The 24,961-nt window shown below is 55.5% G+C and overlaps 1 protein-coding gene and 1 non-coding gene across 6 annotated transcripts; both read left to right on the forward strand.

Moving 5' to 3' along the window:
- The first annotated feature begins 1,284 nt into the window (after positions 1–1,284).
- FBF1 (Fas binding factor 1) lies at positions 1,285–23,279 on the forward strand. Of its 5 annotated transcripts, XM_061144788.1 has the most exons (31): positions 1,285–1,362; positions 1,876–1,958; positions 3,005–3,032; positions 3,623–3,664; positions 4,849–4,997; positions 5,619–5,712; positions 6,345–6,405; positions 6,960–7,010; positions 7,616–7,757; positions 8,272–8,349; positions 8,917–9,036; positions 9,365–9,503; positions 9,621–9,754; positions 10,487–10,586; positions 11,755–12,204; positions 13,160–13,258; positions 13,602–13,690; positions 13,857–13,915; positions 14,689–14,844; positions 14,974–15,074; positions 15,200–15,406; positions 16,135–16,242; positions 16,340–16,479; positions 16,567–16,685; positions 17,648–17,770; positions 17,855–18,040; positions 18,463–18,639; positions 18,718–18,855; positions 19,231–19,348; positions 20,604–20,713; positions 21,263–23,273. In XM_061144788.1, exons 8-31 carry the CDS (start codon positions 7,005–7,007, stop codon positions 21,344–21,346), a joined length of 3,183 nt encoding a protein of 1,060 aa, XP_061000771.1. In that variant the 5' UTR covers positions 1,285–1,362; positions 1,876–1,958; positions 3,005–3,032; positions 3,623–3,664; positions 4,849–4,997; positions 5,619–5,712; positions 6,345–6,405; positions 6,960–7,004; the 3' UTR covers positions 21,347–23,273. The 5 variants fall into 5 exon arrangements, with proteins under 5 accessions (XP_061000771.1, XP_061000768.1, XP_061000769.1 ...); XM_061144785.1 differs by lacking the exon at positions 4,849–4,997; XM_061144786.1 differs by lacking the exon at positions 4,849–4,997 and having other exon boundaries at positions 11,758–12,204.
- Positions 16,995–17,097, forward strand: LOC133058120 (U6 spliceosomal RNA). Its single transcript, XR_009693237.1, has one exon. It is a non-coding gene; the product is annotated as a U6 spliceosomal RNA (small nuclear RNA).
- Positions 23,280–24,961: the final 1,682 nt, after the last annotated feature.

The following is a 24,961-nucleotide window of genomic DNA, read 5'->3' on the forward strand; positions in this document are numbered from 1 at the left end:
TTGGTTTTCATAACTGAAGGTCACAGCCACTTTCCTAGTCTTTATGGTTTCACTGCCCATCAGTTTTCCACTCTTGACACATTTCTCACGCCCTCCACCTTTCCACCAGTCAGCCCTCAAAAAGATGCTGAAAGAATTTTTTTTTTTTTTTTGGCTGCACCGTGAAGCATGTTGGATCTTACTTCCTAGACCGGGGATCGAACCCGTGCTCCCTGCAGTGGAAGTGCAGAGTTTTAATACTGGGCTACCAGGGAAGTTCCTGGAAGAAGTTTAAATGTTTGGTTTGGGACCTACATGGGCTTTCCTTGTGGCTCAGCTGGTAAAGAATCCGCCCGCAATGCGGCGAGACCGAGGTTCGATCCCTGGTTTGCGAAGATTCCCCGAAGAAGGGAAAGGCTACCCACTCCAGTATTCCGGCCTGGAGAATTCCATGGACTGTATAGTCCATGGGGTCGCAAAGAGTCGGACACAACTGAGCGACTTTCACTTTGGAGCCCCGTAGCGGTAGTTATGCAGAAAACCGGGAGGAAGAAGCTCACCGGCCTCGGAACCCAGGTACCGTCCGCTTAGCAAAGGGGCGTTCAGGCAGCTCCTAGCAACACGCCCAACGGCTAAGTGGCCGCGGTGCGCCGACTAACGGCGGCGGAGGGGCACCCTGGGAAGTGTGGTTCATTCCAGCTCCCCATACTCCCTTGGCTCTAGCAGGTGAGCAGGTTTAGGACTACAACCCCCAGGATGCTTCGCGCCTCGCTTTTCTTCCGGAGGCCGGGCGACTGAGAGATTGGCGTCCGTAGCGCTCCGAAGCTGGAGGCCTGACTGAACCCGGCTGGAGTGAATCCTGGACCAGCAGCTATGTCTGGGACACGTCCCAGGGGCTGCGCCTCCGAGGGGAATGGCACGTAACCGGGGGGCGGGGAGCGTGGGGAGGATTTCAGGGGCTGGAAATCGTAGGCTGCGCTCGGGATCGAGATGGGCTGGGCGCGTGGACAGAGGAGGTGACACCGGGAGGGCCCTAGCTAAAGGATTTTAAAACGCCTGGCCCGGAGTTGGCCGTGCACAACGATGCGATGGTCCTTGTGGTCCTGAGGCCTTTGCAGCCTCCCTTAGAAATTCCCACGGTCTGCGAGGCTGGGACAGGATCACTGGGAAGTGGGAGACGCCCCTAGATGTGATAGGAGACGAAACACGTTGGGACTTGTAGGTCATGAACACTGCTATTACAGAGAAGGAGAAACTCAGGCATTCAGAGTGGCCCCTGGGCAGTAACCCCACATTAACTTTGCATTCTAGTAACAGGACAGGCCGGCACCAGACAACTAGAGCTGCCCACCTCCTATTACTTTCTTCCAAGCTGTGCCAAAGGTCAGTTTGTGTAACTGTTTGAGGAGCGGGCGGGAAAGAATGATAATTCTGGGGAAAACAGTTCACCACTAATGGAGCGAGTTGGATTTACAGTTAAAGGGGGAAATTTTCTACCGATTGTGAAAATACTCTCAAGGAGTAACCGGCTTTCACATCTGTTCTGTGTGCTGATTGCTGCTGCCAATGTAGTCCTGAGTGTTGCCTGGAAAGGTGTATTGACCACAGTGCCAGACCCCCACCTCTTTTCTAAGATGGGGACTTGCCATTTTCTGTATCCTCTTTCAGAATAAGGAATGAGGACCACTTCACTTTTTTCAAATCTCCAAGCCTTGAAAAGTTACCCAGAACACTTTGCCTCTCATATGAATCACCCACCATAAGGAATGTTTAACTGATGAAAATAGGTTTTGACCTCTTGAATGGGTAAAGTGAGAGAAGGCTTTATCAATCTCTGACTCAAGCACTGTTAAAGCCAAATCGTTTGTGAGCAGACACTTTAATTTTCTTCATTAGGGAGGATGAGCCTGACAGGCAGAATTCCAGTGAGCTGGACAGCACTGTGAAGGAGCTAGAAGCAGCCCCAGAGCCTTGAGATGGTAAGCAGAATGCAGAGCAGTTCAGTTCAGTAGCTCAGTAGTGTCCGACTCTGCGACCCCATGGACTGCAGCACGCCAGGCTTCCCTGACCATCACCAACTCCTGGAGCTTATTCAAACTCAATGTCCACTGAGTCGGTGATGCCATCCAACCATCTCATCCTCTGTCATCCCCTTCTCCTCCTGCCTTCAGTCTTTCCCAGCATCAGGGCCTTTTCTAATGAGTCAGTTCTTCACATCAGGTGGCCAAAGTATTGGAATTTCAGCTTCAGCATCAGTCCTTCCAATGAATATTCAGGACTGATTTCCTTTAGGATGGACTGGTTGGATCTCCTTGCAGTCCAAGGGACTCTCAAGAGTCTTCTCCAACAGCACAGAATCAGAGTACGTGTGTGGAAATGGGAGTCTACCCTCCCCCCTGCCTCCACCTCCAAGAGCTTGACTGCATGAAGTACTTTGGGGACTGGGTGGCCCCAAAGAAGAATGATGATTAGGAGCATGGATATCAAACTTATTAATTGGACTTCTCTGGCGGGTCCAGTGGTTAAGATTCTGCTTTCCAATGCAGGGGGCATAGATTCTATCCCTGGTCCAGCAAGCTGTGTAGCATGCATAAAAGAAAAAAAGCAACTTCTTATTAAACAGTAAGCAAGCATCTCTTTTGAGCCTCTGAATATCCATTTGGAAAGCATTTTTATGTGTCTGTCACTGATACTGAACAGTCAGAGACATGGATTAGAGGAAAACGTTACATCCTGGGAGGGGTTGTATGTGGCGTCTGGAAATCTGGGGGAAAGAAGAGACTTCCACCCTCCAGATGGCACCCACTGTGGCATCCACTGCTGGTTTGGGGTGGCCCTTTTCATGCTCTGAATGAGTCTATTCTGAGAAACTCTAAGAAAACCATAAAGGGCATCTGTCCCCAAATGCCACTGGCGCTCCTTGTCCCCATCTTTGCAAAAGGCAAGACAATTCATTTGGCATTCTGGGTTTTAGTACACATTCACTGTCTGATTTTGTTCATGGAATTTGTTTTTCCCTTTTTAGGCACCAAAAACCAAGAAAAGATTGAAAGGTGAGTGGGGATGAAAAATCACCCATAAGCCAAAAATAATTCCCCCACCTTGGGTCCATGTAACTTAGAAGTGTCTGCCTGAATGTTCTCAGTGAACATCTCTTTTTTTGTGTGTGCCAAGTCTTAGTTTCAGTACTTGGGATTTTTAGTTGTAGGATCTATTACCGTGGAAAATTCTATGGACAGAGGAGGCTGGCGGGCAACAAAGTCCATGGGGTCGCCAAAAATCAGTTGCGACTGAGTATGCAGTCACTAGTTCCCTGACCAGGGACTGAATCCAGGCCCCCTCCCTTGGGAGCATGGAGTCTTAGCCACTGGGCCCCTAGGGAAGTGCCTTGGTGTGAGTCTTGCTGTTTTCCCTGTAATCCCAGAGGCAGCTTGTGCTTTCCAACGGAACTCCCTATGCTGCCTCACTGGCCCTAGGAGTAATTCAGAAATAAACAACAGATGGGACTCAGGGAAAAATCCTTTTTATTGGGCTCTGTATCCAGAAGTATCCAGGTGGGGTATCCTGGATGAGGTCTCAAGCTATGAGGCCCTAAAGGACCCTTCTTTCCTCCTGAAGTCACAGTGGCCCTTTTCTGTTCTAGACTCCATCGATGATGTCCTTGGTGACCTCCTGGGAGATGAGAGTAAGTGCCCTTTCCCCAGAACCCCCTGATTCAGGCTTGCTCTCTCTCTCTTTTATTAGCTGAGATATAATTCACATAAAGTTCAGTCTTTTATAAGTGTACGATTCAGTGACATATAGTATATTGACAGAATTGTGCAGTCACCACCACAGCCGAATTTAGAACCTTCTCATCACCCCATAAAGAAACTCCACACCATCAGCAGTCACTCCTCACTCTCCTCTCCTCCACCCCAGGCAGCCACTTACTTAACTTTCTTTCTCTATGAATTTGCCTTATTTTACATTAAACGGAATCATACAATACGAGGCTTTTGCATCCAGCTTCTTTTCCCCTTCCACGTTTTCGAGGTTCATCTGCACTGTAACATTCCTCTCTTCATTCCTTTCCATGGCTGGACAATATTCCATTGTTCTATACGCCCCATTTTCTTTGGCCATTCGTCAGTTGATGGAGGTTTGGGTGGTTTCCACATTTCAGCTAGGCTATTATGAATAATGCTGTTATGAGCAACCATGTACAAGTTTTTGTGTGGGCTTATGTGTTCAGTTCTTTCTGGTGTAAATTTAGGAGTTGAATTATGGGATTATGTGATAACTCTATGTTTAACTTTTTGAAGACCCGCCAAGCTATTTCCCACAGGAACTGTACCTGTCAGGGAATGTTTGACGGGAGGATTCCTACGTGCTGTCTCTCATGAGTCCTTTGTCCCTCTTCAAGCAGAACAGCACGCTGCTCCCAGGGACTGAGGTCATTGTGTGAGGCAGGCTTGGGTCTCCTTTAGGACAAAACTGCTTAGTCTCGTTCCCCTTTCTTGAGATATGGATTGTGTCCTGACCTTGTGACTAACATTACCCCTTGTTCTCTTGGTAACGGTTGCTGTACGTTTGGTTTTCTGATCTCTATCATTCCCGAAAGAAGTTTTTTGTACCAAAGCCTATATATACTCATAGGAAAATCATTAAAGCACCTTTGCTCCACCAGAGCTTAGGTCCCCGGGTCTTTTTTGTCTCTCTCTCTCTCTCTTTCTCTCTTTCACTTTCTTATCGTCGACTCCTTAACACAAGGTTCCAGTCCATTAAAGGACCCCAACATGTACCATTGTACATTCCCATCAGCAGTGTAAGAGAGTACCAATTTCTCCATATTCTTGCCAGTAATTGTTATTTTCTTTTTCATTGTAGCAATCTTGGAGAAGGAAATGGCAACCCACTCCAGTATTCTTGCTGGGAAATCCCATGGACAGAGGAGCCTGGCAGGCTACAGTCCATGAGGCCACAGAAGAGTCGGACACAACTTAGTGACTAAACAACGACAACAAATAGCAATCTTAGTGGGTGTAAAGTTAAATCTCATTGTGATTTCGATGGGCATTTTCCTAATGACTAATGATGACTAATGAACTTGAACATCTTTTCATGTGTTTCCTGGCCATTTATATCTTTGAAGAAAGGTCTATTCAGATCTTTACCCAGTTTTCAAACTGAGTGATTTGTCTTTTGATTGCTGGGTTTGTAAGAGTTCTTTCTGTATTCTGGACACAAGTCCCTTACCCTGTGTGTCCCTGTCTGCTGCACTGAGAAACAGGGCTTTGGGGTCAGCAAAGCTCACCAGCCACAATGTGGCCGAGATTCCCCCACCTTGGCCCAGAAGCATGCACAGAGCACAAGCCCGTGGACGATGGAAGTGCGTTGTTTCTGCATTCCTGTTCGGGGGCAGGAATAGCCTGTTGATTTGGCACCAGTTGGATTGACTTCCCGCTTGGAAATATATGATGCCCTCCTCCATGCAGGTTTTTAAGAGACCTGCCTCGAGGGTCAGTTTCCTTCCTCCAAAAAGGCCCCTCTCTCAGTAGGAAAATGTGGGAGACAGCTTGGTGGGCAACTTGCAATCCTTTCCATCTCGACTCCAGTTCTCTGTGGCCGAATCACATCTTTTCTTTTCTTTTTTTCAGCAACACCACCTGAGAAGCCTGTTAAACTAACGTCACGTGCCAGAGACCCCCCAGATGTAGCCCAGGCACCCCCTCCCTCCGGGCTTCCACCAAAGTGAGCACGTGGGACCGCCCGGGCATCCAAGCCCCATTTCAGGCCGAATGCTCCTGCCCTGCCCCCCCTTTCCACTCACGGTGGGTCCTGCTTGTAGGGCCACGACCTTCTGTCCTCCCTTCAGCTGCGGGGCAGTGGAGGATCCTAGAGGAGTGGGAGTGGAGCTGAACTGGAGGTCAGAGGTTCCGGCTTCTAGTCCTGCTTACTGTGTGACCTTGGGCAGTTCCTGAAGCTCTCTGAGCCTCCGTTTTCTTACCCTCGGAATAAGAGGACTGACCTAGATGCTTGACTCTCAAATTGGTGGCTCTCAGATTGTTCTTCTGAACTTTCTCCACAGTTGTGAGACAGGGAGGCTCTTTGTGAGTGCTCCACTCTCCACCTTCATTTTAGCTCAAGCAGTTCTGTTTTTCTCTCTTACTTGTTGTCTTTAAAGGGATTCTACGTTTTTAAAAAAACTTAAAAATCATCACTTTCGGTGACTTGTGAGATTCCATTCTGCAATTCTGTCCTTCTGGAGAAGAGTCTGTCTAGGTTCACTTAGCCCCTCTAAACTCCTTCTCCTTCCTTGAATCATCTTGTGCCCTGGGGACCGTGGGGGTGGGGGTGTGGGTATAGACTCTGCTCCTTTGCAGGTCCCTCCTGGAAGACGATGCCTTCATCACCCGAGCAGGCCTGGCAGGAGCTGATGCCGAGGTGAGCCTGGCCCATTCCCTCGTCATCACCGGCTCTGCTTACCCCCAGAGGCAGTAAGACGGCTGTTGTGTCCTAGGGGCTGCCCACAGAAGGTTTAGAAGTCCCCACAAAGCCAGTTTGTTCTCAAAACAGTACCCAAGGGCTGCCAGGTGGACTCAAAGCAAGTCCTTTTCATTCCTCCCGGTGAGATGAGCTAGAAAGGAGAGCTCCGAGCAGCTGCTGGAGGCTCGGCAGTTGCCCTTATAATGGCACTTCCCTTAGTAAACTCCACGCTATCCGATCACGTGGAGGGAAAGTAGCCTAATTTGTTTTGTGATGGCCGTGGACTTCCTTTTGGGAGGACCCGAAAGCAGCAGCGCTTTCCACAGCGTGTCCACAGCTGGCCAGGTTTGACTTCATATAACGCCTGAGCACCAAGTGAGGACAGAACCCTCCAAATGATGCTCCTCCCCTCATGCTGCTCTGCTCCTCCCCTGACAGAAGCCAGGCGATAAGGGTCCTGAGGTTTGTGGGGCCTTGACCAGCATGTCTCTCCTGACCCTCCTGTCATGTAGGTTTCAGACATCTCTGATGCAGACCCGCAGGCTCTGCTGCAGGCCATGAAGGTAAGGAAACAGCTTTGGGGAGATGGGCTGGGTTGCTATTTTACACCACGCCTTCGTTCTCCCTCTTGTTCTTTCATTTATTTATTTATTTATTCATTGGCTGCACTTCACGGTATGTGGAATCTTAGCTCCCTGACCAGGGATCAAATCCACACCCTTCCCTGCAGTGGAAGGCAGATTCTCAACTGCTGGACCACCAGGAAATTCTCAACCTTGGGGAACCTTAAACGCCAGGACCCTGCTGTTTCGTTTCTACTGCAAACAGCTTCGGCATTTGTTAAGCTTTTGTGAGAAGCTGCTGAAAGCAGGTTTGAAGCTCCCTGCCATTTTCACCTCAAGGCGGCAGCTGCTCATGAGGGCTCGTGGAAGCTACCAACCAGAGACCTTTCAGCTTATCTGAGACCGACTGTGTGGAGCCTTTGGGTCCCGGCCCTGCCTCTGTCCTTGTCCTGTGACCTTGTTGGGGTCGGTCCCCCACCCAAGTCCCCATCTGTTCCATGTGGAAGTTGGGGGCAGCATCCTTATCAGGCTGCTCAGAGCCGGGGGGTGTTTAGCACCCGCCAGCTGAGCACGTAGGGCTTCCTCCCTCCTTCCTTCTTTTCCAGGACCTGGATGAAATGGATGCTGACCTCTTAGGTCTGAAGAAGTCAAATCTAGCCTCTAACAAAAGGCCTGCAAAGGGCTCTGGGAAAGAAGAGCCGCCTAGTCCTCTTAAAACCGTCGGTGTGTTAACCGCCAATGAGAAAGGCGAGTAGGACATAGCTCCTCGAATGAGGAGGCACTCTGGGGGTGTGGGAGATGCTTAGACAGAAGGCCTCGTGCCCTGTGGGTTTTCTCTGCCTGGAAGCGGGGAGACCAGGAGCTCACTGTGTACCTGTGTGTTGGAGTGTTTATGGTTGAGGAGGGAGATAGGTTGAGCTTCCCACCCCTCCTGCCCCAACTTCCTCAGACTGCTGGAGAATCCATTTGAGTTAAATTGGAGAATTTTATGGTAACTTTTGCATCGCCCCAACCCCTGTACCTGTTTGGAGCAACTTGTGAATAGAGGGCCGAAGGTCACTTCCAGACCTCATTTCCAGGCCAAAAGCCTGATTGAGAACCAGGGCGGTAGAGACCTCTCCCACGGCTGTGTCCGTGGCCACAAGCCCTCAGCTGCCAGATGGAAGTACACAGCAGCCCAGGGGTCCCTGTCACGGTGTGGCGACATGTAGGCCAGAAGTGACCCGGTCCTGTGACCTTGGCTCCTGTTTGCTCCCTGTAGGAGATGCGGTTCCCACCAAGGACCTACCTCCATCCCCCTCCAGCTATGGGCGTCAGTGCAGGAAGTTTTCCTTGGAAGGTACTGCAGGCCTGCAGTCACGCCCCTAGGACACTTCACTTTGATCGCTGGCGGTACTCGTTTGCCCCAGGGCTAGTCACTCTGTTTGTCAGCTGTCTGCTCAGACAGCTGGTGCTGTTGGTCTTGTTCCTCACGAATTGAGGGAGGGACTAATTGTGCCCCACTGGCTGGGATATCTGGGCACTTATTTGCATGGACTTGGAAGCCGGGGATCAAACTGAAGATTATAAAGCGTGGGGGAAAGACCCTTGCCCTTCATGCACTCCCGGAAGTTTTACTTCCCTTCTGCAGCCTCAGGAATGTTCCTAGAAGGCTGGTGCAGACAGCAGAGCCTGGGGCAGTCACGCTGGAATGCGGGCCCCGGGGCGCTCTCCCTGCTCCCTCTCCCGCGGCCCACTCTGCCCTGTATCCGAGCCCCGCCACCCCAGGCCCTCAGACGCCGAGCGCCTCGCACAGGTGTCAGAGCAGCTACAGCGCTCCGGTCAATAACTCCCCCAGTGCAGTACAGCGCCGGTTTTCCTGAACTCCACATACAGTCTTCCCTTTGCTTCCCCTTCTGCCTGTGAGGTTCGGAAGACCCCCTGGCAGGACTTCTCTCTGATGATGAGGAAAGAATCCCCAAGAAGCTGCCCTCCACGGAGACGAAAACCTCTTCCAAAAAGAACCCAGCCCCGGTCAGAGATCACGGTAGAGTGGGCTTGTTACGTTCCCAGGGCTACTGCAGTTGACTCACTGAACTTTCCAACACAGATCCAGAGACCCCACCAGGCAGGGAGCAGAGGTCTCAGATCCTGGACCAAGAGGTCATCGGTCTCTGGGAAGAGGGAGGGGAGAGGGGATGGGAGCACCTGGGAGTGGGGCTGGGGGAGTCAGGTCCCACCCCGGTGCCGGGTGGGACCAGACGCTGCTGCTGCTGTCCCACTCAGAGGTAGAGAGACGCCCCCTCGGCCCCTTCAAACCGCACAGTGGAGGGCCGGAAGGCTGAGGGCCCTGTGCCCTGTGTTCTGTTTCTTAGGGCCCTCTGTCCCTCTAACTCCTGGGGACACTCCGGTCCGAAAGAAAGAAGAGTTGCTCTTTGACGATGGGGACGACATCATGGCCACCCTGGGGTTTGGAGACAGCCCCAAGGCAGAGGGGAGGCAGGCGAGCGACCAGTAAGGGTTCCTGGGCGTGGAGAGTGCCACCAGGGAAAAGTGAGAGGGAAGGTACAGTGTGGCCCCCCCAGGAGCCCCTCGTGGTCACAGGTACCTGCCCTGTGTTCCGTCCTGTAGGGAAGGGCCCCTCCCTGCCCGCTCCAAGCTGGATGAGCTGCTGGGTCGGGGCCCTGCCTCCAAGCTCCTGGCCCGGCCAGGCACCGGCGAGCACAGGGAATTCAAGCTGGACAAGAAGTACCAGCGGCCACAGGGTGAGGAGGCTTGTGGGGTGGGGGCAGAGGGACCCCAGAACTGGTGTTTACCAGGAGCCATAATAAGAAATAAGCTTTACATCATGACACACACACACATATTATTCATGTTTATGAACTGGGTCAAAAGTGTCAGGAAATAATCATCACCATGTTCAATTCTCTGTTGTTTTTTTTTATTTATATGCTCTTTGATTAATAAATTGAAGTAGGAAATGGCATCCCACTCCAGTATTCTTGCCTGGAAAATCCCACGGGCAGAAGAGCCTGGCAGGCTACAATCCATGGGGTCTCAAAGAGTTGGACACTACTGAGCAACTAAGCCCTTTGACTACTAAATATATTGGTTGTAACTTACTAGTTTCTCAACCTGCTGATAGGCAGCAGCTCACAGTTTGAAGGATGCTGCCCTGGCCAGCGTTGCTCTGTTCAGAGCATCGGCCCGCGGCCCATCGGCTTGGAGTCCTTGTTGGGACATGCGCACTCACCCGCGGGGGTCGGGGCCGGGTTCCTCAGGTGCACTTTTCACAGCTCCCGGTGACGTTCCGTGTGCTGGGACTAGAGGTGTAGACAGACGCCCAGCCCCTCACCTGGCTGCCTCTGCCTCTGCATCCCCATTACTCGTCTTAGCCATCAAGCTGCTAGCTCAGCCCTTTTCAAACCCAGCATTCTGCAGCATTCACAGAAGAGGTTGACTCCCCTGCTCTAGATCACAGGTTTCTTCATTCACAGACAAAGAAGACACCTGGGGTGACGAGGACTTCACCTTTGGGGCCTACCAGCCCACCGTGGGCTCCTCCGAGGGCCGGCAGTCCCGCCGGCAGTCTGTCAGGTAAGCGCAGAGGCAGGCTGCCCGCTGAGAATGCCCATCCCACCACCAGGCTTGTTTGGGAGGCACTAGACTCTGTGGGCACCAAAGGAGGGGAGTGGCCAGTGCCCACCAGTCCAGGCCATGGTCAGGATGGCCCCCAAGCAGGAGCGGACCCTGGATTCTGCTCCCAGCCTCCTTGGAAGAGTAAGGAAGAGGTGGACTTGACTCAGCTGGAAGCCCCAGGAAACCGGAAACTGCTGTGACGTCAGCTGACCTCCTTCTCTGTGAGGAACACCCAGACCCACGGGGAGCAAGAGTGAAATTTGAGCAGCAGCTTCTCAGACTCAGCTCCCCGGAACCCCGGCCCTGGGCTCTGCCTTGACCATTCTAACGGTGGTCTCGTCCCAGCTGGCGACAAAATGTTAAGCTAGTGGATGGACTTTTCTGAATTTGGAGATTTTTTTTTTTCTCCCAGCATATATTTTAAATTTTATATTTTGAAATAATTTCAAACTGATGGAAGAGTTGTGAGAACTGCCTCCTACCCTTTCTCCAGATTCCATGGTGTTAACGTTATGTCACGTCGGCTTTCTCAGCTTCTTTCCATCTCAGTAACCTTGCACACACGTGTATCAACTGTTCCCTTAAACCTGAGAACCTGCTGCCACCTGCCATAACTCATAGAGTGAAGCGAAAGTCGCTCAGTTGTATCCGACTCTTTATGACCCCATTGACTATACAGTCCACAGAATTCTCCAGGCCAGAATACTGGAGTGGGTAGCCTTTTCCTTCTCCGGGGGATCTTCCCAACCCAGGGATCGAACCCAGGTCTCCTGCATTGCAGGTGGATTCTTTACCAGCTGAGCCATAAGAGACAATGGCCAAATGAATGAATGAGTGATGGAAAGGCTGGAAGTGCTTGACCAGGCTGATTTTTCTCTGGGTGTGTGTGCCCGTGGCTGGTGCTGTTCGCTGCAGATGGATTTGTCCCTGGTTTTTGTGACTGAATCAAGGCGTTCTACAGACCTCGCTTAGCTTGCTGTGACTCTGGCCACACAGGGCCCCAGGCATCCTGACCCCTTATTGTGGGCCCCCTAGTCCCCCCGAGCAGTGGAGGGAAAGGCCCACCAGGGGCTCTTGGGACAGGCTGCTTGCCCTGCCTTAGACTCCCCTCTTCTCTGTCTTGAAGTAGGTTCTTAGATGGTGGCACAGACCCCAAGGGAGAAGCGGGCTCCAGGCAGAGCACCCCCACAGCCTCCAGCCCCACCCAGCCCAGGAGGGGAGGCGCTGACTGGCTGGGCCTCAAGGACGACGGCTCGGACCTGCTCCCCCCATCCCCAGGCAGGGAGGCTCAGAGGCGCCCCCCTCCTGCGAGCCAGCATTCCGCCCCTGTCCGCCACTCTGCCCCGGCCGGGCCACCCTCCTCCTTGGGGACAAAAACACCCACCGAGGGTACTGGCCCTCCTGCCAGAGGCAGCCAGCCTGCGGAGCCAGGAGCATCCGAGAAGGAGGCAGGCCAGGACTGGCTGAGCCACGTGCTGTCCCGGAAAAAGGCCCAAGGCCTGGCCAGAGAGGAGCGCGCCGCGGGCTCTGAGGGCCGGCATTCGGCGGGGGCAGCCGGCCGGCCGCCTTGCCACAGGTAGGGCTTAGGCTGCTGTCTCTCCAGAGGGAGGGCTTGCCGCCTCGGCGCCTCTGTCAGCAGCGCCCCGTGTGCTGACTGCGGGCAGAGTGCAGTCTCAGCTGTGCTTCTCCCCCACTTCAGGAGCTGGGGGGCTGCTGCCACTCACGCCCTGCTGCCGCGGGGCCAGGCACTGGCCTGCTTGGGCAGGAGACCCCGGGTGCCCTCGTGGGGCTCCCACAGCCTTCCTGGTGCCTCCCAGCAGGACTCTGTCCACAGCGCCCTCGGGCTGGCAGGACACCCGGCGTCCAGTGGCTCTGCTGACCAAGCTAAAGCAGGCGACACGTGTGGGGGATCACTCGTGCTCTTGGGGAGTGTTCGAGAAGACAGTGGCTGCCAGGGGGCTCCTGGGGGAGGCTGTGGAATGTGGGGGGAGGACAGGGAGCGCCCCAGAGGGGGCTGGCAGGGCCAGGACCATCGAGAGGAAGCTCTGCGTCCAGAGCAGAGGGGAGGCGAGGTGGGCAGCTGTGTGACAGGCTGGGGATGTCACCCCGCCCTGGGGTTGAGTAAGCGGGGAGGGCGGTTTGGACCCAGACCTGAAACTGAAGGGAAGGGAAAGCTTCCTCACTGGCCCCGAGAGCGGAGAACGACAGGGAAGAGCAGACGGAGACGAGAGGAACCACGGGGCGCTGGAGCCGGTGGGCGAGTGAGCAGGGCCTCAGTGGACACTGCAGGCGTGGCATGGTCCGCAGCTTCCTTAGATGTTACCAGGTGGTTGCCCCCAGGAGGGCAGCAGAAGGCCAGGGGCTCAGACTGGGAGAAGAACTCCCAAGATGGGATGGTGGGAACAGGAGGAAGGTGGAGGGGGCTGGGAAGAGGGGCAGCCATGCAGCTTCCCTTCTGGGCTTTGTCCCAGCCCGCCCTCGTCCAGCCTAACCCGGACCTTCTGCCTTCATATTAACAATTGCTTTCTCAGTCAGCCTGCTGCCAGCACCCAAGAGCTCGAGCCAGCAGCCGCCGGGGAGATCCCAGGAACAGCAACACAGGGGCCATGGTCCCCGCCTGCCACCTCTGGGTACGTCCAGTCCGAGGCTGGGCTGCAGGCGGATGCGGCGCAGGGGGGCCACCCCGAGCCCCGGTCCCTAGAACAGCAGGCGGCTCTGCTGGGCTCCACGTGGTCAGTGTGGTGTATGGGATCCGAGACCACACACGAGACCCACTAAGTCAGGGGACCTGAAGCCAGATCCCCGTCCCCTTTTCCAGCTGGAAACCCCTCTTAGTAAACTACCAGCCTTCAGACCTTTCCAGTCTATGACTTGACCCTGGCCTTTGCCTTTCCTGCCAGACCAGCCCTCCCCTTCTCCCTGCATCCTTCACAGCAGGCTGCTCACCTTGCCACCCCCGCCCCATGTCCACAGGTCCCCTGTGACTTGGAACAAGGCCACCTTGGCCCTCCATGCAGGTGACCCTAAGAGGGGAAGAGCCCCTGGAGACCACTCTGGCACCGGTGTGTGTTCTGCTTCGTTCGGGAGGTTAACTCTGGGTGGAGGAGAGGCACTGAGAGCTTCCTTCGGGGGTCCCTGCAGACAGATGTGAAGCCAGGCTCTCCTGAGCACACACCTAGACTGCGGATCTCCCTGCGCCTCCTCATTTCTGTGCTGTTGATTTTTCAGAGCCTACAGTTGTTTTCCCGAATTCCCAGGAACCCTCAGGGCCTTCTGTGCCTGTTCAGGTAGGGAGGGGGAACAAACAGGCAGGCCCGTGGGGCAGTTCTCCTGTGCTCAGAGGCAGCACCTGCCAAACCGCCAGGAGGAACGTGTTGTCCTCTCAGCCGGCTCCCCCGTCTCCCCACCAGCACTCACCTGCCTCTCCCGGGTAGGGCTGGGTGTTCACTTGCCGGCACCAGCGGAGAACTGAGGTGACCCCCAGGCGGAGGCAGCTGAGAGTGCTTCTCGCAGCGCGCCGGACCCAGCTAGCCTCTGCTCTGTCTAGAACACCTCCTCCCTTGCTCCTCCCACCGCCCACGTTGCCCAGGTGCAATAGCACTTGGGACCCCCAGGCCCGAGGAGGCCTGGCCCCACAGGAGCACCTGTGGAGCACTTCCCCGGGAACCCGGAAGCGCCTCTGAGATGGTGGGTGGGTGGTGGGCAGCATGCAGGACCCAGAGCATCGCTCTGCATTGGGACTTCAGGCCTGACAGCAGGGCCGGGGTCACCACCTTCTGTTGTAGCTGGGACTCTGCAGGGACCCGCTGTTTATCTGGAAGCCCTGCTGGGAGGATGTTGTTCTGAGGGCGTGGGGGAGACTCATTTTCCCCAACCTGACCTGAGAGGGGAAGGACAGGGACCACATGACCCTCCAGGCCTCATCCTTGGCCTCTGGGTGTCATGACCCTGTCCCCGTCTCCAGCCACAGGCCAGGAATGGAGCCTGGCAGGTCAGAGGTGAGCTCAGCTGGGCTCCTGTCCTCTACCTGACGGGGCATGTCCCTCCGCCTCTCCTCCAGTCCAAGCTCCCGGAGTCCCTGGCCCGGAGCCTGCTGCCCGGCCCCGAGTACCAGCACCAGCTCCTGGTGGCACAGGCTCAGCTTCAGAGCGGCACTGCCGAGCTCCAGGCCACCCTCCTGCAGAGTCAGGCCCGGCTGGCGGAGCTCGAGGCCCAGGTGAGGGGCAGAGGGGCAGCGGCTTCCAGGCAGGGCTGGTGGGAGGGTGTGCCGTGAGGGCTGGCCGGCCTCCCCAGGCAGCCTGAGAGACTCTCCACACCATCCCCTTCCCTCCACGCCACGGCCCAGGTGCGGAAGCTGGAGTTGGAGCGGACCCAGCACAAGCTGCTGCTGGAGAGCTTACAGCAGCGGCACCAGGCTGACCTGGAGCTCATCGAGCATGCTCACAGGTACCCTGCTCCCCCAACCCGGGCTGCCCGTGGCTCAGGGCCAGCCCCAGATCGGGTGCCCTGAGGGGCCCTCCGGGTGGCCGCCCTCCCCTTCTGAGCCGCATGGTTGGGTGTGCTGTTGGCAGGAGTCGAGTCAAGGTGCTAGAAACATCATACCAGCAACGGGAAGAGCGGCTTCGGAGAGAGAACGAGGAGCTGTCTGCCCAATATCTGTCTCGCTGCCAGGAGGCCGAGCAGGCCCGCGCTGAACTCACGGCCCAGCACCAGCGGCGCTTGGCAGCCGCCGTGCAGGAGAAAGACCAGGAGATGGAGCGGCTCCGGGAGCTGCAGCGGTGAGAGGGGGGCCGGGGGCCGGCTTTGGGGGTGGCCAGAGGAAGCCAATTGCCCTGAGACCCCAAGCTGTGGGCTCAGCAGCCTCTGTACAAAGGCTTGACCCCTTCCCTTCCAGATGAAGACTGAGAACTGAAGCCAACCTCACTGACCCATCTCATGAACCCCTCCACCCCTAGTGGGGATCCCCCCACTCCTTCAGAGTAGTCAGGGCATCCTGGCAGGGCCTGAGGTCACTGGTTATTCAGGCAGGGCCCGGCAGCAGCAAGCAACCCAAGCGCTAATTAAGCACAGGTTAACCAACCCGTCAGCCAGACCACTTGAGGCTAGTGACTGCATCAGCCCTGGAGAAGGTTGTGCCTGGCATGTGGATCTGATTGCCTTTCCAGAGGAGAGTGAAACTAAAGAAAAGGCACATGAAGGGGGCAACCAAGGTGGGCTGAGTCGGCCTTTCCCCATGGCTCAGATTGGCCAGACATGAAAGGGTTGTCGGGCCCCCTGTCAGGTGTCCTTGGCTGAATAACAAGGAATCTGCCCCCAGAGAGAGGATGTGGCATTGAGGCACCAAGACAGATAAAGAGGCAGAGGGGCCAGGGAAACGGAGGCAGTGCCTGGGGCGGGGGAGGAGAGGCCACGGACCACGGACTGCCCAGAGCAGCCGTCTCCCAGACGGAGCTGCCCAGGATATTCACTGCGCCGCCCTCTCGCCGCCCCCACCCCCGCCCCCCAGGGCCTCCATCCTGGAGATGCGCAAGGACCACGAGGAGCACCTGCAGCGGCTGAAGCAGCTGAAGGACCGGGAGATCGACGCCGTGACCAGCGCCACCTCCCACACGAGGTAGGCTCGCCATCAGGCTCTGCTCCCCCAGTGGGGCAGGGTGGGGGGCCCCAGACTTCATGACCTGAGCCCTGCCCCCCGCACGCTGCACCCCCAGGTCCCTGAACAGCATCATCGAGCAGATGGAGAAGTTCTCCAGCAGCCTACACGAGCTGTCCTCCCGTGTGGAGGCCTCACACCTCAGCACCTCCCAGGAGCGGGAGCTGGGGATCCGGCAGCAGGACAAGCTGCTCCAAGGTACTGGGACCCCTGGCTCCTCCGTCCTGTCCCCACCGACAGGAAGGCAGGCGGGTGGGCAGTGAGCACCCTGTGGGCCGCCCCCAGCGCTGCAGGAGAGGCTGAGCCGCCAGCAGCGGGACATGGAGGAAGAGCGGAGCCGGCTCCAGGAGGTCATGGGGAAGATGGAGGCACGCCTGGGCGAGCAGAGCCGGCTGCTGGAGCAGGTGGGGCCCGTCCTCCTGCCCCTGCTGCGGGGCCTGTCTCCCCAGCACTGGGCAGCTGTACTCTGCCCTGGCCTCCTCGGCGCTTTTCCTGTCTCTCCTGCCCCTTCCTGCCTCTGCAGGGGCTCCCGCTTCCCCAGCCTCCAGAAGCGCCCCCAGCCCACCCCGTCCAGCACCTACCCACTCATTACTGATGCCATCGCCAATGTGACTTTGGGAGAAATGCTTTTGTCTCCTGAGCTGTCTTTAAACTCTCTTCGTCTCTTCCATCTATAAGAGCAGGCTTTGTGCTTTAAAAAATCATGCCCTTTCGTGCTTGTTTCAGCAGCACATGTGCTAAAATTGGAACGACATAGACAAGATTAGCATGGCCCAGTGCAAGGACAGGCAAATTGGTGAAGGGTTTCTTTCATAATCTAATAAATGGTGAAAACAATTGGCTGCACTTGTGGGGAAAAGAAAAACAACTCACATTGACCCCTACCAAACAAAAAAGCAATTCCTAAGAGAATTGATACAGTAAATATTTGATGAATTCAGAAATAGTAATAACCTCTTCTTTTTTTGTACAAAGTTCTAAGATGATTCGTTTCATTGAAAAAATTAAAATAACTGGCAACAATAAAGAAAAATTAGCCAGTAGCCCAAGCTAGCCACTGATGTGACATCACAGATGCCTACAGACCTGTCAGTGTATGGACACAGATGTTTTTATATCCTGAACCATGCCCTTTATATTCCTGAACCAAGCCCTTTGAGCACTTTCCTCAGTGCCTGCCTCAAACCAGTCCCCAGGCTCCTTCCCATTTTTACTGCTCAGGAAAGGAGGTGTTTGTGGCATAGCGTGGGAAAAGCCAGATGAGGGTGGTTTGCCCAGCTCCCCGGGGAGCATTCAGGCCTGTCTGAGGTGCAGGTGGAGCCTCCAGGGGCCAGCCTGCTCAGCCCTGACCCTGCCGGGCCCACAGGAGCGCTGGCGGGTGCACGCCGAGCAGTCCAAGGCCGAGTCGGCACAGCGCGCTCTGGAGGAGCAGAGAAAGGTCATGGTCCAGCAGACAGCCATGGAGCGGGAGGAGCTGGAGAGAGCCAAGGTGAGTCCAGAGGCACCTCGCTGGGCTCCGTCCCTGCCGTCAGGCCCAGGGGCGCTCACCGGGGCCCTCGCACCCTCGCCGCAGAGCGCCTTGCTGGAGGAGCAGAAGTCCGTCATGCACAAGTGCGGGGAGGAGCGGCGGCGCCTGGCGGCCGAGTGGGCCGAGTTCTTCGCGCAGCAGAAGCTGAGTAAGGAGCGGGCCGAGCGCGAGGCGGAGCGGGCGCTGCAGGTGGACGCCCAGCGGGAGGGCACCCTCGTCAGCCTGGCCAAGGTAGGACCCAGAGCCTCCCGGACGGTGGGAACCCCCCACAGCCCTGCCCCTCTCCCCACCCTGGCCGTCACGGTCTGCACCTCCACAGGATGGTCAGCTTAGGAAAGCAGGCAGTGGTAACAAGAGTATAGGAATTGAAACAACCACAAACATATCATAGTTACAACTTGCTTTTAGCATCCTGGTGCTTTATACTCATTTGCTCTTTTAATCCTCATCATGTTCCCATGACTTAGATATTCTAGAAATGAAGAAATAGATTCAGAGAAATTGAACCCAGGGCTTGGCCCCAGGTCTCCCACCACCTCCTCCCAGAGTCAGGGTGGAGTTCAGCCCCAGCAATGAGGCAGGGCGACCTGCGGGTCCCCAGAGCCCAGTTCAACTTCAGGAAGGAGAGTGCAGCTAGGCTTTGCCATCTCCAGGAGCAGGCAGAGCTGAAGGTGAGGGCCAGCGAGCTCCGGGCCAAAGAGGACCAGCTGGCGGCCGAGAGGGAGGCTCTGGAGCGGGAGAGGCAGGAGCTGCGTCTGGAGAAGGAGCGGGTCAGCGCCGCTGCCCAGCGCATGAGGCTGCGCGCCGAGGAGGTGGAGAGCATGAGCCAGGTGCCAAGGCGCAGCTGGGGATGGGGGGGGCGGGGCGCTGACCTCCGCCAGCCTGGCTGACCCAGTAGCCTCCCCCAGGTGGCCTCGAAGAAGTACCAGGAGGGGGAGCGGGCCCTGCGCGCGGCCCAGCAGGTGCAATCAGAGCATCAGGCCCGGCTGCAGCTGGTGCAGGAGCAGCAGGAGCGGCTGCGGCAGCAGGAGCGCCACGTGCACCAGGCAAGGCGCCTCCCGGAGGCTCTGCCCCCGGCACCCCTCCCCAGCACTCCTCCCCCGGCACCCCTCCCAGAGGCTCTGCCCCCGGCACCCCTCCCCAGCACTCCTCCCCCGGCACCCCTCCCCGGCACCCCTCCCCTGGCACCCCTCCCGGAGGCTCTGCTCCCGGCACTCCTCCCCCGGCACCCCTCCCCGGCACCCCTCCCCTGGCACCCCTCCCCAGCACTCCTCCCCCGGCACCCCTCCCCGGCACTCCTCCCCCGGCACCCCTCCCCTGGCACCCCTCCCAGAGGTTCTGCCGCCGGCACCCCTCCCCCGGCGCCCCTCCCCGGCCTTCTGCCCTCACTGCCGTGTCCTCCTCTCTGGGGGCCGAGACAGGAGCATCTGAGTCTAGCCCAGCAGCGGCTGCAGCTGGATCGTGCCCGACAGGACCTGCCCGCCAGCCCAATGGGGCTGCTCTCCAGGGCCCAGGACCCCGCAGCCTCTGGCCTGAGTGGTAAGTAACTCCGGGAGGAAGGGACATCGGCTCAGCTCGCCCACTGGGCAGAGCATGCCAGCAACATCCTGCCCAGCCTCCTGTGTGCTCAACATAGGAGGCAGCTGAGTTTGTTTTTTTAAAACCTAAGTTAGTTATTTTTATTTCATTATTATTTTTTTTTTGGCTCTGCTGGGTCTTTGTGATGGCACACAGGCTTAGTTGTCTCGTGGCATGTGGGATCTTCCCAGACCAGGGATGGAACCCAGGTCCCCTGAATTGGAAGGCAGCTTCTTGACCACTGGGCTATCAGGGAAGTCCGTAGCTTAGTTTTAAAGTCATCTTATTATTTCTTTTTTTTATGCTAGTAATGCATGTTATAGAAAAATAGGTCAAAAATAGAAGAAGGGAAACTAGTTTTTAAAATACTTCCCTCAGGACTTCCCTGGCAGCCCAGTGTCCAAGACTCCAACCTCCCAATGCAGGAGGCCCAGGTTGAAACCCTGGTCAGGGAGCTAGATCCCGTGTTCTGCAAATAAGTTTCAGCACAGCCAAATAAGTTTTAAAACGGACTATGCTTATATTAAAAAAAAAAAAAAACTACCTTCAACCCACTCTCTAGAACCACTTTATAAACATTTTGGTGCATAATATTCTAGACTGTCGTGTGTATGTTTTTATTTATTTTCTTTTTTATTTTTTATCTTATTTTTTTTGTGTGTATGTTTTTAAAAACAAAATTGAGTTCTTGAGGTGCTAGCCCACACCCCCTTTGCCTGGCAAAGAAATAAAGTCAGTCTTTCTCCTCCATTAAAAAAATAAATAAATAAATAAAAACATGAGATTGCATCATACATTATTTTGTACCTTTATTGTTTTCAATTCAGAAATATTCATGGAACATATTTTCATGTTGGTAATTAAACATTTAACTCTTAATCCACATAATTTGCCATTATGAGTTGTCCTATATTTTTTACTAATTTCCTACTGAGTTTTTTTTTTTTGTCGATAAGGTAACTAGTAGCACTTCAGTGGAAATCTTTGTATAATACATACATCTCTCCCCGGTTATTTCCCTCAAATAAATTTTCAGAATTGAACTTAGCAGCTGAAATCCTACGAGCATTTTCCAAGGCGCTTGAAAGCTGGATGTGCCCGGAAGGTCGGTCGGGTCGCACCCACCCGCAACAGTGAGAAGGCCCCAGGATCCAGCTGTGGCTGTCCTGGTCTCCTGTCACACTGCCCCCTGATCCCGTCCTCCTCTGCCTTTCAGCCACGGTGGCACCTGCCCCCGCCATTCCGCAGTGCAGCCAACCGCTGGTCGGCCTGGGCCCCTCACACCTCTACGCCAAGCTGGTGCTGCTGAAACACACAGCTGAGCAGGTAAGCGTCCCGGAGCAGAGGCCACCCAGGCCCACCCACTGCCCCTGGACTCAGGGCTCCTCGTGTTCACAGTGGGGACCAGAAGCTCAGGCAGAGGCAGGAGAGAGCACAGCCTGGCCCCGGGGAGGGCCGAGCCCACGCCCCTCCCGGCGGAGAGCAGCACGGGGCAGGTAAAGGACAGGCCTCGCAGACGCTCCCGGTGTCACTGAGGGAGCATTTCCTGCCCGCCGGGCTCTGCGCTGTGCCTTGTAAGCCATCCCCCTCCCGCAGCCCTCCCTGCAGGCACTGTCGTCTTCTCCAGTTTGCAGACAGGCCGAGAGAGGGACCGTGTCATGTGCTGACACGTGGCCTCCCCTGGAGGGAGAGCTGGTGCGTTCCCTGCCCCACCCCCGCCGATTCCACAGCCAGGCAGAGCCAGGACAGGACTGATCGATCCACTGACCCCCAGGGTTGCCTCATGCCCGGTCCAGCGATCCGCATCCCTGTCCACAGAAGTGGGTGCAGGAGAGAGAGCCAGAGGGCGACTGCTCACCCAGCTCTGCCTTTCAGGACCGTGACTTTCTGGAAAACGAACAGTTCTTCCTGGAGACCCTGAAGAAAGCCTCCTACAACATGGCATCCCACTCGTCCTGAAGGCCCAGCTGCCTCCTCAGACCCTGCCACTGACCCTCTGGCCGCCAGCTGGAAGCAGGGGCGCCCGGGAGAGCCCCTCGATGCCCAGGGCCTAATTACAGCTCTTCCTATGAACAGGGTGCCAGAGGGTTCCTTGCAAGCCCTCCAGCCCATAGCTGGTGGGTTAGGTGGGTGCACCCAGGCCTCTCAGACACCCCGGGAGGCAGCGGCCTCTGGGGAGATGCCATGCTGAGGGCACGCAGCCCCATGACACGGTCAGCGGCAGCTGTGGGTCTGCTCCGCACAGACTTCCAGCCCAGGACCCAGGGTCTGGCTGGGCTCTGTGGGCCCCTCGGCTGTGGATGGTTTTAGAATCTTTTCACCTGGGTCTCTCCTGAGGCAGTGGGCTTCTCTGCTCCCTTGCCACAAGGAATGGCTGACAGAGAGCATGGGGTCTCCCTGCTGGTAGGGATGTAGAGTCGGGCCACACGTTACAGGGCTGCAGGGGCAAGGAGGGCGCCATGCCCGGCGCTTTTATGTCGAGCTCTGACATGCTCTTGGGGCTCAGCCAGCCCATCCTGCCCTCAGGCTGGCACACAAAACCTGTGCCTCGTTCCCAGCTGCCAGGGCAATTGACTCACTGGCACAGACCCTGGGCTCATCGGCTTCTTCTAATACACTCCCCTGAGGGTGACAGGATGTGGGGAAGGATGGCAGGCTTTCCTCCGTGCTGTTCCCTGGCCACAGAAGCCCAGTGGGTGGGAACAAAGATGACAGAGCAAGCCCCTGCCTAGGAGGGTACAGAGTGCCTGGCTGCTGCCCGAGGTTGGGGGCTTTGCCCTTCTTCATGTACGGGCAGAGGGCCAGGGCCCTCCAGAGCGGCACCAGGAGAGGGGTGAGGGGGTTGGTAATTGTCTGCTGCCCAAGGACTCAACTAATAAAATCACAGTTACCAGAACTTCCCTGACAGTCCAGTGGTTAAGACTCCACACTTCCACTGCAAGATGCGCAGGTTTGATCCCTGTTGGGGGAAAAAGAAAAATCAGCAGTTAGCTTGAGAGAGGCTTCTCTCACCTCCCATCAGAGAGGACCGTCCAAGGAGCAGGAAGGTGGAGGAGGGCAGTGCCCGAGGGGGGCGTGAGTGGGCCCAGGGGTGTCTCTGCTCTTTGAGAACAGCCTCCAGCAGGATCTCATGTGTTTACAACCTTCTTCCTGGACCCACTGAACTGCTATATCCTTCATGACTGGGTTCGCAGAATTTGCCACGGCTCATCAGAGTTGGAACTTATTTATCAGAAATGTTTGTTCTATAGGGCTGTTATTTGCTCTAAAACTGACCGTGGCTGGGACCCTCCAGCCGCCCCCCACTCTCCTGGCTGGACCACAGGCTGGAGGAGGTGTGATTATCACCCCTACTTCACAGATGAAGGGACTGAGACTGGGAGGTTAAATAACCTGCCCGAGGCAGCAGCAAACAGCCAGACCTGGGTCTGACCTGTGCTTGGGCAGGTTCCAAAACCCAGAGTGCTCAGCCACATCACAGCTGCCTCCTAGAAAAGTGTGCTGCACCCAGAGCTTCTGTGAAGTAGAAGATCCCCAGGCTGCTGCTGGGGGTAGTGCCCACACTGAGAAGGGAAGCATCCATGTGCCATTAAAAGCCTTGTTGAAGCTTGGAATTCAGTCCTCTTAACACTTTTAATGAGTTCCCACCTGTGTGATGGGCTGGGGGCGTGGCCTAGGAGAAGCTGGCATTTAAGCAAGCACTTGACAGATACATGGGTGATCACCGGAGGCGATCACAGGTGATGACACGCTGGAGGCTGTGCAGAAGCCCACAGCGAATGAGCTTAGAATTAGGGGGCAGGTCGATGAGGCTCTGAATACCTTGTTAAAGTTTGAGCTTTTACATCCAGGGCAATGGTTATTCATAGAAGGATTTAAAACAGGGTGGAACCATATTTGTGGGTTTTTTAAATTAATTTTTGGACTGTGCCACTGGGTCTTCATTGCTGCGTGCAGGTTTTTCTCTAGTTGTGGTTCGTGGGCTTCTCACTGCAGTGACTTCTCTTGTTGCTGAGCTGGGGCTCTAGGGCGAAGGCTTAGTGGATGTGGTACATAGGCTTAGTTGCCCCATGGCATGTGGCATCCTCCCAGATCAGAGATCAAACCCGTGTCCCCTGCACTGGCAGGCGGATTCCCATCCACTGGACCACCAGGGAAATCCGACCATATTCGCGTTTTAGAAAACCTACTGTGGCTGTGGGTGGAGCCCAGACTGACCAGAGCGGGCAAGAGTGGGGACAGGGAAGCACTGCAGCGGACATGGCGCTGGGGGACCTGGTGTCTGACACAGAGGGTCAGGAAGGAGAATATGTCAAGGAAGACCCCCAGGTTCCTGGCCTGGGCAACTGGGTGCCCATGAAACAGCCACATGGAGACGCTCCACGGGCACTGAGTCATGGCAACTCTTTACCCAGCGCCTGGGACTGCTCTGAATCACCGTCCCCGGCGTTAAGGTGTGGCAGGTGGCTCACTCATCCCCTTTCCATTAACGTTCTCCTAGGCCACAGGCGGCAGAAGGCTGCTCACAGGAGGGTTATGTATGTATCTGCTGATCTTTTTTTTTGCCTTCAAAATGATAAACAACTCCACAAGGGCATAACCTAGATGTTCCCTGTAGAGAGAGAAATATTGGTAGAAAGTAACAATGATAAAAGACACCAGTGGGGCTAATACTTTCAGTTTCAAGAGTTATTCATGTTTATTATTTGCTTCAAGTTGACACAATTGGGAATCCATGCTTGGGCTTTTGAATTAAATCCCAGTGAGCCCCCCTCTTAGAAGGTTCTAGGACAGTGAGAGAACGGAATGTTTTTCAAAAGTAAGGAATAACTAGAACTACCCTGTTGGTCCAGTGGTTAAGACTCCCAGCTTCCACTGCAGGGGACATGAGTTTGACCCCTGGTTGGGGAACTATGATCCCTCATGCTATGAGGTGTGACCAAAAAAAAAAAAAAAAATGCAGAAATAAATCATCTTTTAAAAGAAAGTAAGGCATAATGGAGAAACAGGAGCCACCGGATCGACCAGCAAGCTCTGTGCCTCTGCCCCTGGAGATCCCGTGAGTCTTCAATTCTAGAGGGGCAGGCTGGGGGTGGGGTTGGGGTGGGGGTTGGAGGCCAGTAGAAGAGGATTCAGAGTAAAGGTAAAAGATAAAATAGCAAAGGAGCCAGGTGTAAACACGCAGGACCTTAGGAAGGTAGGAACCCCTGTGCTCCTGGCCTGAGGCCGGGTCCTGCTGTGTTTACGGAGCCTGTGGCTCTGCTGTTGATGAGCAGGATTTCGCAAATTAATAAGCAGTGGCTCCTTCAGGGCAGAACTGGGTCTTTCTGGCCTTAACGTCCAGCAGCTGTGCGCTGACGGGCGCACTGGCATTGACGGTGAGTTCAGCTCTTCGGCTGCTGTGGATGAAAACCAAATTCAAGGCGTGGCCACTTCCTGCTGGATGAAGAGACCGCTCACACTATCTCTGTGTGAATGTGAGGGTCAAGCTTCTGCTAGTACCAGAGCAACTGAACAGGTCACCACCCCTGGTTGGGACATCAGGGAAGCCTTCCTGGAGGGACCACTTGACCC

This window comes from Dama dama, chromosome 5 (genome assembly GCF_033118175.1).
Source record: "Dama dama isolate Ldn47 chromosome 5, ASM3311817v1, whole genome shotgun sequence".
NCBI classification, from domain to species: Eukaryota; Metazoa; Chordata; class Mammalia; order Artiodactyla; family Cervidae; genus Dama; species Dama dama.